Genomic DNA, 13,112 nt, shown 5'->3' with positions numbered 1-13,112 from the left:
CCATCTGAGAAACCACTTCAAGGCCTGAATCACTGTCTGACTGTCTTTCTGTCTGGAGCTCTACAAGCCGCTCACGCACCCCTATAGCAACACATGCAGTACATTCCTCTTCATTCATGCTTTTGTTAGCGTCTGTCTCTTGGGTGCGTGCACAAGTGGATGTGTGTGCGTGTGTGTGTTTACGTGTGTGTGCACTGTCCGGGTCCAGCTAGGAGCTGCTTTGGTGGGATATTTTCCATTGTTGTCATTCAGCCATCTTAAATTGTTTAGCCAAGTCAGCTTGCCAGCCCTGGAGCTTGGTGAGGTCAGTCAGTGCTCCTCAGCTGCTGTGTAGGTGGTGTTATTAAGAGCAGCTGGGCTCCTTGGTAGGTGGTGGACCCATGAACAGGGTGAGTCGGCCCTTTTCCGACTAGACCGCTTGTCCTTTCTACCAGATCATAGCATGTACAAATACACACATATATACTTGTGCCAACGTGTAAGTTCTTTTTTATTTTTTTTCAATTCTCACTCTACCTCGCTAAAGACCGGAGCCCTGACTCGTAAATCCAGAGGTCTGTTTGCTGTAGTGTGGGATTATTGGCAGTGTTGGTTCATGTTTAGAATAATAAAGACACACTTGAAGCTCATGCTGGACTGTGTGTGGATGCTTGCTGTCTGTCTATCCATGTGTAGGAGTACGATGAGCTGGCGGAGTTGCAGGTCAAACTGGAGGAGAAGCTACAGGAGCTAGAGGCCAATCCACCCAGGTAACACCTACCATCCACCCACCCACATCCTGAGTATTAATTTAACTCTGGGAGTGTACTATTGTGTTTGTGCACTCTTGAGTTACAAATGGATACATTGTACACTGTGGTTGGTTATCGTGTATTTTCACCGCATCCATGGTTTCACTGCCATTGTCTTTTTCCATTGATACGGTGCTTATGAGCTTCAGGCAGTACTACTTGTCAACCAATAGGTGTCCTGCCTGACAGGGTCTACATTTCTCAATGGAAGTGTAGATAGACCACCTCCAACTACTGCAGATGTGTTATTGATATTGAATTAACATTCTCCATCATACAGATTGGTTAAAATAACCTTTTATTCGTTAACGTAAGTTCCAGATTGCAGCTTTAAAATGAGACATGTTTTGCTCGTCTTCCCCTAGCAAACCTTTCCCTATGTTGTGTAATCGTAACTGTCTGTATGAATTAAACCAACTCCCTCTCTCTCCCCCCTCAGTGACGTGTACCTGTCATCCAGAGACAGACAGATCCTAGACTGGCACTTCGCCAACCTTGAGTTTGCCAATGCCACGCCCCTCTCCACCCTGTCTCTCAAGCACTGGGATCAGGTGAAGAATTTCCCTGTGGAATATTTCTGCTTGTAACCATTCATGTTATATACATTTTCCGTTGTTAAAATAAGAATTGTCCTGTTATGTAGGATGACGACTTCGAGTTCACTGGCAGCCACCTAACAGTAAGGAACGGCTACTCCTGTGTACCTGTGGCCCTGGCGGACGGCTTAGACATTAAACTAAACACGGCAGTACGACAGGTCCGATACACAGCATCTGGTATGTACACAATACTTGAAGTTCAATTGATCTTTTTAATACAACAAAATCACACACAAACACATTACTGGGCACTCGGGTGGCACAGGAGTAAAGTTCCTCCCTGCAGAGATTAGGGATTTGAATCCTCTGCGGTGCCTCTAGCTTGGCCAAGCTTGGCCAAGCGTCCATGAACACAATTGGCCATTGGTCGGGCGAGGAGGCCATTAGGGGTCAGCAGTGATAAGACTACACAAGTTTGTGGAATAGAATAATGACAAAGTTTGGAGCAAATGGAAACAATGGTACACACACAAAAACCTTGACTACATTACTGGTACTACTTCACTGTGTCGCAGAGATGTATGCATGTATATAATCAGGCTATAACTACCTGCCCATTTCGCCAGGCTGTGAGGTGATAGCGGTCAACACTCGCTCCACCACCCAGACCTTCATTTACAAGTGTGATGCTGTGCTGTGCACCCTACCCCTGGGTGTGATGAAGCAACAACCCCCAGCGGTGCAGTTCGTCCCTCCTCTACCTGAATGGAAGACAGCTGCAATACAGAGGATGGGCTTTGGCAACCTTAACAAGGTTTGTCCTCTCTCACACACACACACACACACACACACACACACACACACACACACACACACACACACACACACACACACACACACCCTAATACAGTGACCAGTACAGTTTCTGTTTTTCCATAAAACATATTTGTGTGACTTAAGTGTTGGTTCTTCGGGGAGTCAGTGCTGCAGTGTGCTTGTGCTTGCAACCTGACCTTCAAACTGCGAGTGGGCTTTTGAAATAGATATGGTTAAGACTGTGGTGAAACAAAGGCAGTCAGCATACATATGCTGAACCGCTGTCCCCTGCAGTTTAATAGCCCATTGCCCCATCAGGCTATGATGTTTGCATTTGTTAACTCAGCATCCCTGCTGGATTCAATAGAGAGAGAGACACACACACACACACGCACACACACACACATAAATCAGAACAGGTGTTTTTAGTGTCCCGCTCAGAGAATAAGGAGCCCCCCTCCTTCCTACAAATAGCCTTGAGGAAAGCTGTACACCCTGCTTTACATGTCGACTATGAGAGGAGGATGGAGGGACGAAGAGGTTGGATGGTGAGAGTGATTGCTACTGAGAGAAGCTGTTGGCGTGTGGATGGAAGGTCCGTTTTTTTGCCAGCGTGTTAGTTATTGGATCAGAGCCCTGGCACTCTCTCATACGCATCCCACCACGTCATCTCTCTCTCTGTGCTCAACATCTATGTGCTGCAGTATAGTTTATCTCCTAATTCTGCTGCGGCACTGAGGAGAATGCGGCACTATTATGCAATGTGACCAGGATGCATCATGTTGCCACCAGAGGGGGCTCTCCCTCAGACTCGCATTCACTGGTATAATTAATAGAAACTTAGAAGACCTGGATTCAATTCATTTTTAATTCAGTGAGTGCAATTTGACATAAAAGAGTTCTCGTAGTATACCGATAATATACTGTTAAAAAAAAAAGTAGCATTATCATTGTTGCTCTCGTGTCCATTCTATATCGCTACCATCTGTACAGTGGTGTATATAGAAAGATGATGAAGAAAATAAATGAACCAGTATGCTGTTGAACTTTGACTACAGCCGGTCATGTAACATTATGTTCCTTCCTCCCTGCCTGCCTATAGGTGGTGCTGTGTTTTGACCGTGTGTTCTGGGACCCCAGCGTTAACCTGTTTGGTCATGTCGGCTCCACTACAGCCAGCCGGGGGGAGCTGTTCCTCTTCTGGAACCTCTACAAAGGTTAGACCACAGATTATAATACACTAGTTTTATGGGCTGGATATTATTGCATTTTTCTCATACTAAAAACTAAGGGATTTTAAAATTAAATGGGGACCAGTTCTCACAAATAAAACCCCAACTTGTTTAATCTTAAAAGAGAGTTCAATATTTATTTTGTAACATTTGATGTGGTTTATTGTCATTTGACTGTAAGGGTAAGCAACGGTAGGAATTTTATGATTTTTAGAATGTATCAATCCAATAATCCTGTTGTGTTGTGATACCTAGTCACTCTCGGGTAACTGAACCATCAGAAGAACTAGTTGTTCTAGCTGTCAGCCGTACTCATTAAATCATTGTTTGTACTTGGTCATGCAGCACCCATCTTGCTGGCACTGATGGCTGGAGAGGCCGCTGGCATCATGGAAAACATCAGTGATGATGTCATAGTTGGACGCTGCCTGGCCATCCTCAAAGGAATCTTTGGAAGCAGTGCCGTACCTCAGGTGTGTGTATGAAAATTAAAGACTTGAGCACCAGTAGTTGACTGGATAATGCATTGACCTCATAAATCCACTATTTACGATTTGATTCCAACTGGAGATCTGTGTTGCATGTCCTCTGTGCCCTCAGCTGTCTTTCTACAGAGTCTACACTATCTAAATCAAAATAATGAGAAACTGCCTAAAAAAAAGAATAATAACTGCTGTCAATACGTTTTTCACAACAAAAGAATAAGATAATGATGAAGCAATGCTTGCCATGCCCTGTTATCAGGGGCCTGTAACACGGCTGGGCTATCCTATAATACACATGGCTTTCCAATGCTATGGAGACATTACTTCATGATTTCAGTAAATAGCCTAACCCATAGGTCAAGGTCGTCACCCACATGACAAAGTATTACAATCCTATTTGTTTTGCGCTCACAATAGTCTCACTGTATGTTTGCTATTATGAGTACCGGTAGTTGCTAGCCAGGTATTCCATTATCTCAGCAATGCCAAAATGACTGTCATAGCAAAGCTATACTTGTGCAGTCAACTGAGTGGCAGACAAGTGCTGATGTGGTGGATTGGAGCCAGCTAGTCCATGGACATTTGCTAAACTCATTCAATATTGTACACACAAACACTAAACTACTTACTCAAGGTAATGTAACTAAAATATTGGATGGTAAAACTAGTGTTTAACTGGTGCCAATAACGTTGGTCCTTTACTGTTGTCTTTTGCTTGCTGCTGCATAAGCTGCTGGCCTGCTGGGGCTATGGTTAGCTACAGTACATGCTTAGAGTTATACAGTAGGTTCAGTTTTCTCCCGGTATCTAAATTTAGAATGATTAAACTTGAGCCAAGATACATGTGCGTTATATGGTTTTGTTGCAATTTTGCAAACCATCAAGCCAATCAAAAACATGTATTCATCCAGACCATGGAATGAGCTATGTTAAAAGTTCAGTAAAAATACCACTGGGCACCCTAAAGCATTGGAATTCTCAAAAACAAACGGGCCATGTCATAGTAAGAGTGTGTTTAATAAGTCTCAGAGAGGACAGCTAGTGATGTGTGTGGGTTTAAATCACCTTCCCCTATAAGTGCTCCCTACACACTGGGTCAATGATGTGAAGTTGAGCATGAAGGGTTGCACGGTGGCTTTCATTTTTGAGCTCCACCATTGGGATTTTTCTATGGTCCTTCCAATTCTTTGACGGGAATGTGAAATTACTTCCTGAATTGACCTGACCAACACAGCTTCACACAACAAGTTTATGTGAAAGGCGCTCATATTTGGAGTCTTATCCCAAACCACCAGTCATTATAAATCATTCAGTATGGTCTCATATGGGAGAAAATCATATGTATGATGGCCAGCATTGGAACTGTTTACCATTCAACTGTTTACTGGTCTTTCTAATATCAGCATGGAAACTCATAACAACCCTCGTTGTTATGCTTTTTGTTTGTCGTCATGGCAGCCCAAGGAGACGGTGGTGACGCGTTGGCGTGCGGACCCCTGGGCAAGGGGCTCCTACTCGTATGTGGCAGCAGGTTCTTCAGGCAACGACTATGACCTCATGGCTCAGCCAATCACCCCTGGCCCAACCATACCAGGAGCCTCCCAGGTAAATATACCATCATATCTCTGCTGTCTGGCAGGAACCAGCGAACTCCAAAATGTTCATTTTTCAGGAAATGACAAAAACAAAACAAAAAGTGGAGTTAGGAGGTTTTGTTCATCATTGATAAGAACAGCTAAATGGACCTCCGAGCTCACAATGAGGTTGGAGGTCAAAAGGGGGTGGAGCCTGGAGTCAGCAAAACTAGCTAACTCCACCTCCCTTTGGTGGAGTTAGCTGGTTTAGCAGAAAGTTTGAGGCTCCAATGGAGTTTTGTCAGAAGCGCTTTTTAATACTTTTCATTGGTTCAATATGTTTTTAATCAACACACAGACGTAAAGGGTGTTCAATAGCACTGATTTATGGAAAATAAATGCAAAAGCGTCAAAATGGAGTTAGCTGGTTTCTGCCGGACAGCAACGATATGTAAATAACCACAGCCTCAGTGTTATGCCTAGAATGTGTGTGTGTGTGTGTGTGTGTGTGTGTGTGTGTGTGTGTGTGTGTGTGTGTGTGTGTTGGATCTATGTGCATGTTCCACTTTGTGTGTGGGTCAGAATGTGTGGTGTGAGAAAGAGGGAGAAGGCATCCAAGCCAGCCCACAATATTCAATCAGACCAAGGCAAGACCAGCTTGTTCCCAACACAGATGTTTTTTTGGCTGTTTTGAAGCTGGCATGTTGATGGATGTGAACAAGTCCATATTTATATGCTTAGCGATATAGTCATTTTTCTGCCACACATTTTTCTTCATTCCTCTTTTCATTTCTTTTCATTTTTTCCGACTCCCTCGCCTATTAGAAGTCAGAGCTTCTTGTTTTGTTATCATAAGAACAGATAATGACTTTATTAACCCATAACAATCGGTGTCATTTTAGATTTTACATCTGCTATTTTTTAGCAATTTAGAAAAATCTTGAAAGTGTCTGAAAAGTTATTAATAATTTTGAATTTCTTTAATACAAATCATCTCCTGGGGAGTCACTGGCACAAAAAAAACAGATGGGGGTCCGCAGGGACCGCGTCCATATATAAATTTGGGGGTCCTTGGCACGAAAAAGTTTAAATACTGGTTTAGAAGGCATTTGAAGAATCGGCCTCAGGTCTTAATGGGTTAACGCTGTCTTTCTCCCACCCACAGCCCGTCCCTCGTCTGTTCTTCGCTGGCGAGCACACCATCAGGAATTATCCAGCCACGGTACACGGTGCCTTGCTCAGTGGGCTCCGAGAAGCAGGTCGCATCGCCGACCAGTTCCTGGGTGCCATGTACACACTCCCGCGACAGGCCACACCCACTGCCGTCAACAACCCTCAGCAGGCCCCGCCCACTCCCGCTGTTTAGGTTTAAGCTACCTCTGCCACCCTGTCCCTCTCCTCAAACCATTAGATGTTACCGTGTCAGTCTATGAGGAAGCATAGAGATTTTGCCCAAATGCTGTTTACATGTCTGTCGGGGGACATTCTCGGAATCCCTCGAAAGCGTTTTTCACCATCCTGTTCGCCCAGCCCAGTCCCATGGGTTGTTACGGTTTCCTGGATGCAGTATAATACTGAAATGAAAAGATTGGAGCATCAAATGTTTGACTTAACAGTTTGGTCATAATTTTTGTTCAGATGACAGAATGTACCATGAGACATTAATTTCAACTTCAGTAGCATTATTTATAATATGACCATTACGGCTTATGAGCATTTGGTGTTGGATTGCAGAGCATAAGGACTAATAATGTGTGTGCCCTCATCTGAGCATTAACTGCTATATATGGAACACACAATCAACCCTACAAGACAGATGATAGAACTCAGTAGCACTGTCTCCACTCCACTGAAATTCTAATTTTATTTTTTCCATTGAGATGCTTGCCTCTGCAATTGTTGTTATAAATGGCATTGTCTTGGCTGTCTTAAGTCTGAATAATATTATGTTTGGTAGTTGTATGCTCCCTAAATATCATTTTGTTCATTTTGGTTGCAACGCATAGTGAAAATAGTGATACATTGTTAAATGTTTTAAAAAAAATAAGAAAAAAAGCTTGTTGGAAAAGATATCTGTGAATGTTTTTGTTACTATAGCAGCTCGTTTGAAGTTTATTTTATTCCTGTTTTCATTATAAATACTTTTTTTATATTGTCAATTTTTGGTTATTAAAAGAATGTCTCTTTGTCATCAGGGTGATTCCTTCGCATGTGATTTTGTCAATTAGACTTCTGTATCCACCGGACCACCAAGCTAACGAGAGATTATTTCATATACTACTAAAGGTCTGGTAAAGTTCCAACACTTCGATATGACATTGACCCTGGTTATATATCGGTTCAAGCTTCGCACAGCAGGCATGTAGATAGGCTATCTTACTGGACCTCTTGAACAGAAGAGGAGTTACTTCCTGCCCTGTCACCCCCCTTGTGATGTGGGGTTGCTTCTGTGTAGCGCTTGCATGCACCAAAGTAGCTCCACTTCTGACCTCTCTCTGACCCTCCTCATCACAGAACTGGCTGGTCCCCAGAGCCTGTGTTCCTGTGTGTGTGTGTGTGTGTGGTGAGGGACCCTGGCAGCAACCCTGCATAGTGGGGGATCTGATGAATGAGGAGAGAGATTAGAATGGTCAGCTATGAGCCATGAGCTTTCTGTGGAATTGTTTCAGGGCTCTGTGCCCCACAATTTCCATGAATTCCCAGGCCCTCAACCTTTGTTTTCTTTCCAGACCTGTGGTTATTATCATGCCCAAATCAGGAGGTTGTTCTAACAACAGACAATTTCAGCTAGGATTTATGCAATGAATGGCAACGTGTGTGTATTCTTGTATATATTCTCAAGAAAATACGAAAGAAGAGTAAACTCTACTCATCAGTAAAGCCTGATTTATACTTGTGCTGTGAGCTTGAAGATATGCTAGCGACACGTCACACAATGGAGTATAAATTAAGCATAAGCAAGACAGCTAGAGAATTAAAGACATAAAAAAGGCCTTTGGGTTGGGAAGCTAAAGCATGTCTGAGCACATCTCCAACGGCCATGTGATTCAAAGAGAAAAGTACAGACGCCACAGGTGTGGGGCGGAATGTATTCACACGTTCATGCACTTGCACACAGATATGCTCTCCTCCCACATGCCGTTATGCATAATCTGGACATGATCCATGAATATGACATGACAGATCAGTCTGTGTAATTGTCTTGAAGTGGCTTTCAATAAGTAAGGACACGCTGAGATTGAATAGTCTGCTGATGGGATAGATAGATTAAGATGTCCAAATGAGATAAAAATCATATGTGCTTGCTCATTCTGTGCTTGCTTTGACAAAAGACATAGACAGTCAAACAACCAATAAATTCCCTGGCTGTCGCCCTTCCCTCTGGGTATATTTGTTCACAATCACAGAATCAACATTATTGCCCTTGGGGGTTTCTGAAATAGTTAGATGTTGGCAATGGTAACTCTTCCTCTACTTGCATAGATTATCATGTTTTGCCTGGACTCTGAAAGAATCATTTCCATAATTGACTTGACAAGTATGGAAATCATAATTGAATCATAATTCATATCATAATTGAGGTCAGGCATCAACAATGTGTCTCAGACATTCTTGGGTCCAGGCAGGTGTTAGGCAGTACCTCTGGATGTGAATTTACAACAGATTAAACCACACAATTGAGATAAGAACTTAACCCTCTCCACTCACTCTAACACTGTGCAGTAGGCAAGAGACGGTCAAAATCATAAAAAATATTATTCTATGACATTCGAAAAAATAGGAAGCACCATAGATGACAGCAAAGCACCATAGAAATCACCATAGATGACAGGGAAGCACCATAGGAAGAACCATATAATAGGAAAGCAGTCAAAGCACCATAGATGACAGGGAAGCACCATAGGAAGCATGAATGTATTTCTTGTAAATAGAATATTTTTCACATCGTGAATATTTCTTTTACCTTTCAGAAAAAAATATTTTAGACATTTCCATTCATAGCAGACAATAGTAATTCATCAAAAATGACCATAGTTTATGATGTTGCCTAAAATATGCCATGTAAAAATTATCATTCAGCATCCATACAGTTTGGCTGAGTTGTAGATGTTTGATTGCCCATATTTTCCGTAGGAGACCGCGGTTCAAATCCAGGTGGCTACACAAGCATGTTTTGAAAACAAGCATTGTGTATATACATTACGTAGATAAATTAGGCCTACTTACTACTTGACCACGCTGGGGGTCCCCCCCCCCCAGGAAATTTGTCATTTCCAGTATTCTGGTGGATTTTGGGAGTTTGACACTTTTATCTGGCTTTACTTACATAGGATCCATTAAAAAGTTAAAAGTAGCAACAAAAGAGCCATATTTTATAATACAAATTTTCTGGGGACCCCCTGGAACCCCCCAAGGACCCCTAGGGGTCCCCGGACCCCATTTTGCTTAACGCTTTTTGAAAGTCCCGAAAAACAATATAAATATAAATATGTTGTCTGTCAGGCGGAAACCTCATTATGGCCAAAACTGTTACTTTTCAGCATAAACATTCTAAAAGCCCTGACAAACACGTGTCTTTTCAACAGACGTCTCTACCCACTGGGCACACAATACAACAACGCCCAAACGCCGTGCATACACCGTCCATACGACGTCCGAGTCAGACGTGTGTCGAAGTAGTTTTCAACGTATTTTTTACAAAACTGCTAGCTGCTGAGGTCTGACTCGGACGTCGTATGGACGGCGTATGCACGTCGTATGGGCGTTGTATTGTGTGTGCCCAGTGGGTAAAGAGATAACTGTTGAAAAGACAGTCTTTTACAACGTCGATACGACGTCGTCGCAAAACGCTGATAGGATGGATTACTGACAATTAATTACGAAATGGTAGAATCCCCCCCACCCCCTCTAAATTCAATAAATCTAAGATATGATTGCTATTAACTACCTGTGACATCATCAGCAGAGATTCTAAGGCAGTTTACTCTGTAACAGTAAAAGGGTTTCAGGGGAAGCCAGCAAAATTAGGAATAATATAATAAGATACTGTCTTGCTAATAAAGCCTCATGTCTCTCATTTTTTACAATGTATTTGATATTACCTTTATATTATTTAATAAATGATGCATTTCAAAAATATATAGTAGTCCCGTGGAAGCCAGATTGCTCAGATGTCAAAGCTCCTGTGCTAGGATTCGATCTTATGATCTTGTGGTCTGAAGTCAAGAGCTCTTCCGACTGAGCTAAAGGTGGGGAATATAAGGTTAGCTGCCTTACAAAACGAAGTCACATTTTCAACTCCCACCCTAGCCAGGGTCGAAAACTTTATATTTGAAATCCGAACGTTTATGTAGATGAATGAACCGGTAAAAAAATGAGAAAGTGCAAACACCAGGTTGAAGTTCATCCATTACTGTCATGACAGATCCAGACTGCACTAGCGGTTTGTTTACATTCGACCGCATGGCTCATTTGCATAAGATGTTACCATATTGATTTTATCCCACTGTTGAGGGTTAGGGTTATGTTTGTTTAAGACTTACAGTAGGCTGCTTTGCCCCACTGGAATACAGTGACTGATATGAATTAATAATAATACTGGACCCTACGTAAAATGAAGAATACCTTGTGATGTCAGTGACATTTTATTACAAATGAAAATAGAAATAAGAAACAGTGCAGTAACAATACGTTTTCGTATAGCAGCAATTTTGCATGTACAATATAAATATAAATATATTGTCTGTCGGGCGGAAACCTCATTATGGCCAAAACTGTTACTTTTCAGCATAAACATTCTAAAATAGCAAAAACAGCAGATTGACAAAAAAAAAAACAAGAAAAATTTGGCAAGACACACCATCTCCGGTTTACTTCCCGTATCTGCATAGTCTCGTGTCTCCCGTAGCTATCTGCGTGAACTGGGCGGACGCCAACCTGCTTCCGGTCTCCTAAAAAGGCGTCCGCCCACTTCACGCAGATAGCTATTAGCTACGCGAGATGCGAGACTATGCAGATACGGGAAGTAAACCGGAGATGGTGTGTCTTGCCGATTTTTGTTGCGCGAGTCATCAAAAAACGTTAAGCATTGGTTCTCAAAGTGGGGTCCGGGGACCCCCAAGGGTCCTTGGGGGGGTTCCAGGGGGTCCCTAGCAAAATCTTATTATTAAATATGGCTCTTTTATTGCTACATTTAACTTTTTAATGGATCCTATCTATGTAAGTAAAGTCTGATAAAAGTGTCAAACTCCCAAAATCCACCAGAATACTGGAAATTACATCTACTCTGTTAAAAAGTTCCTGGGGGGGGGGGAACCCCAGGGTGGTCAAGAGCCCCCCCCCCCCTGGGAAAAAATCTCCTGTTATCGGACGGTCGAGGTTGACTGTGAAAAATGTCTTCAGGAGCGACCTCTCAACCCTCGGACTGCAAACCCCAGAGTTATCTCTTGAGCAATGCTAGCATGAAAGATATATGAGAACGTAATACTGAGGCATATGAATTTTAGAGGCACCAGTTTGATTTTGTAGTTGTTTGTTGAGTTGTTATTGTTTTGAACCTAGACACCTTCGGTTCATAAACCCCTAACCTTATTGCTTGAGCCACGCTGGCATAGAAAATACGAGTGAGAATAAAAATCTTGAATTTGGTTGGAGAGTGGAAATGTAAAAGTGTGTCAAATAGTGGTCTTGAACCCCAGACCTGCGATGCTTTGTGAGCTTGTAGATCGGTTATTTTTGGCAAAGAGATTTGGTGTACAGGAATTTACACGCAGACAAAAGGAGGATACGAACCAACATTCTTTATAGTCTCAGCTTTTCTAGTTCTGTAGCTTAATCACTGTACCACCATTATTCCTGCTAAATTAGTTCTCTGGCACGCTCTTCAGTGAAGAACTAGAAAAATGTGCAGGTCTCCACTAGGCCAGGTAGCTTATTGTGGGCTAGCAAAGTTGGAAAAAGAAAACGCAACATTGTGGAAAACTATTATATATAATATATATATATATATTATATATATATATATATAATGGAAATATAATTTTGATTGTATGACCTACGGTTCAAGAGTTATAGAGCAAAACGTGAGTCTGCCTGTTATAGCGCCACCATGAGGCTGATTAAAAAAATGTAGGGTGATACTTCTTCTTTGGCCTAGTGGTGGGAGTGTGTGTGTAAAGTTTCACGGCAATCGGACACGTTTATGATTTGTGGCATTTTGTTCAAAACGGGCCACTCCAGCAAACTTTGGAAGCCAATCTTAGCCAATCAGGATGGAATATGAAAAATCACACACACTGACAGGGGCAAAAACATAGCCACGCCTTCGGGCTGACAGAGACAAAAAGCACTTTCACATTACTGAATGTCCCTGCACAAAATTATTTAATTCATAAAAAGTTTTTTAAATGTTCATTGCATTTTAAATAAGATTATTGCACTTCACCATAATTTTTTAAGAAGAATTCCAAATGACATGATGGGAATGTTTATGTGGTCACTTGTCATTGTTACTGGACACATTTCTGCAATGTAAATGTTGGCAATGCAGTTTAAAAATCTGCCTCACCATTGTTTCATGAGCTTTAGTAATAGCTCCCTCCTAGCTCTTCTCCACACACAGCCAGGCGTAGCTGTTTAACAGAAAGGTGTGTGTGCTGACAGTGCATTCCACAGC

General features: G+C 42.2%; 1 protein-coding gene across 1 annotated transcript in view; it reads left to right on the top strand.

Moving 5' to 3' along the window:
• kdm1a (lysine (K)-specific demethylase 1a) overlaps positions 1–7,596 on the top strand; it is a 15,740-nt gene extending 8,144 nt beyond the window's left edge. The window contains 8 exon segments of the mRNA XM_080414234.1: positions 676–749; positions 1,231–1,342; positions 1,435–1,567; positions 1,957–2,144; positions 3,249–3,363; positions 3,724–3,851; positions 5,322–5,468; positions 6,603–7,596. Of these exon segments, the coding sequence (XP_080270360.1) occupies positions 676–749; positions 1,231–1,342; positions 1,435–1,567; positions 1,957–2,144; positions 3,249–3,363; positions 3,724–3,851; positions 5,322–5,468; positions 6,603–6,803 (1,098 nt within the window). The 3' untranslated portion in view covers positions 6,804–7,596.
• The last annotated feature ends 5,516 nt before the right edge of the window (positions 7,597–13,112 follow it).

This window comes from Gymnoscopelus braueri (genome assembly GCF_963280865.1).
Source record: "Gymnoscopelus braueri genome assembly, chromosome: 19".
Lineage (NCBI taxonomy): Eukaryota > Metazoa > Chordata > Actinopteri > Myctophiformes > Myctophidae > Gymnoscopelus > Gymnoscopelus braueri.
Note: the sequence above shows the minus strand (reverse complement) of the source record. Positions and strands in the feature narration are given on the sequence as shown.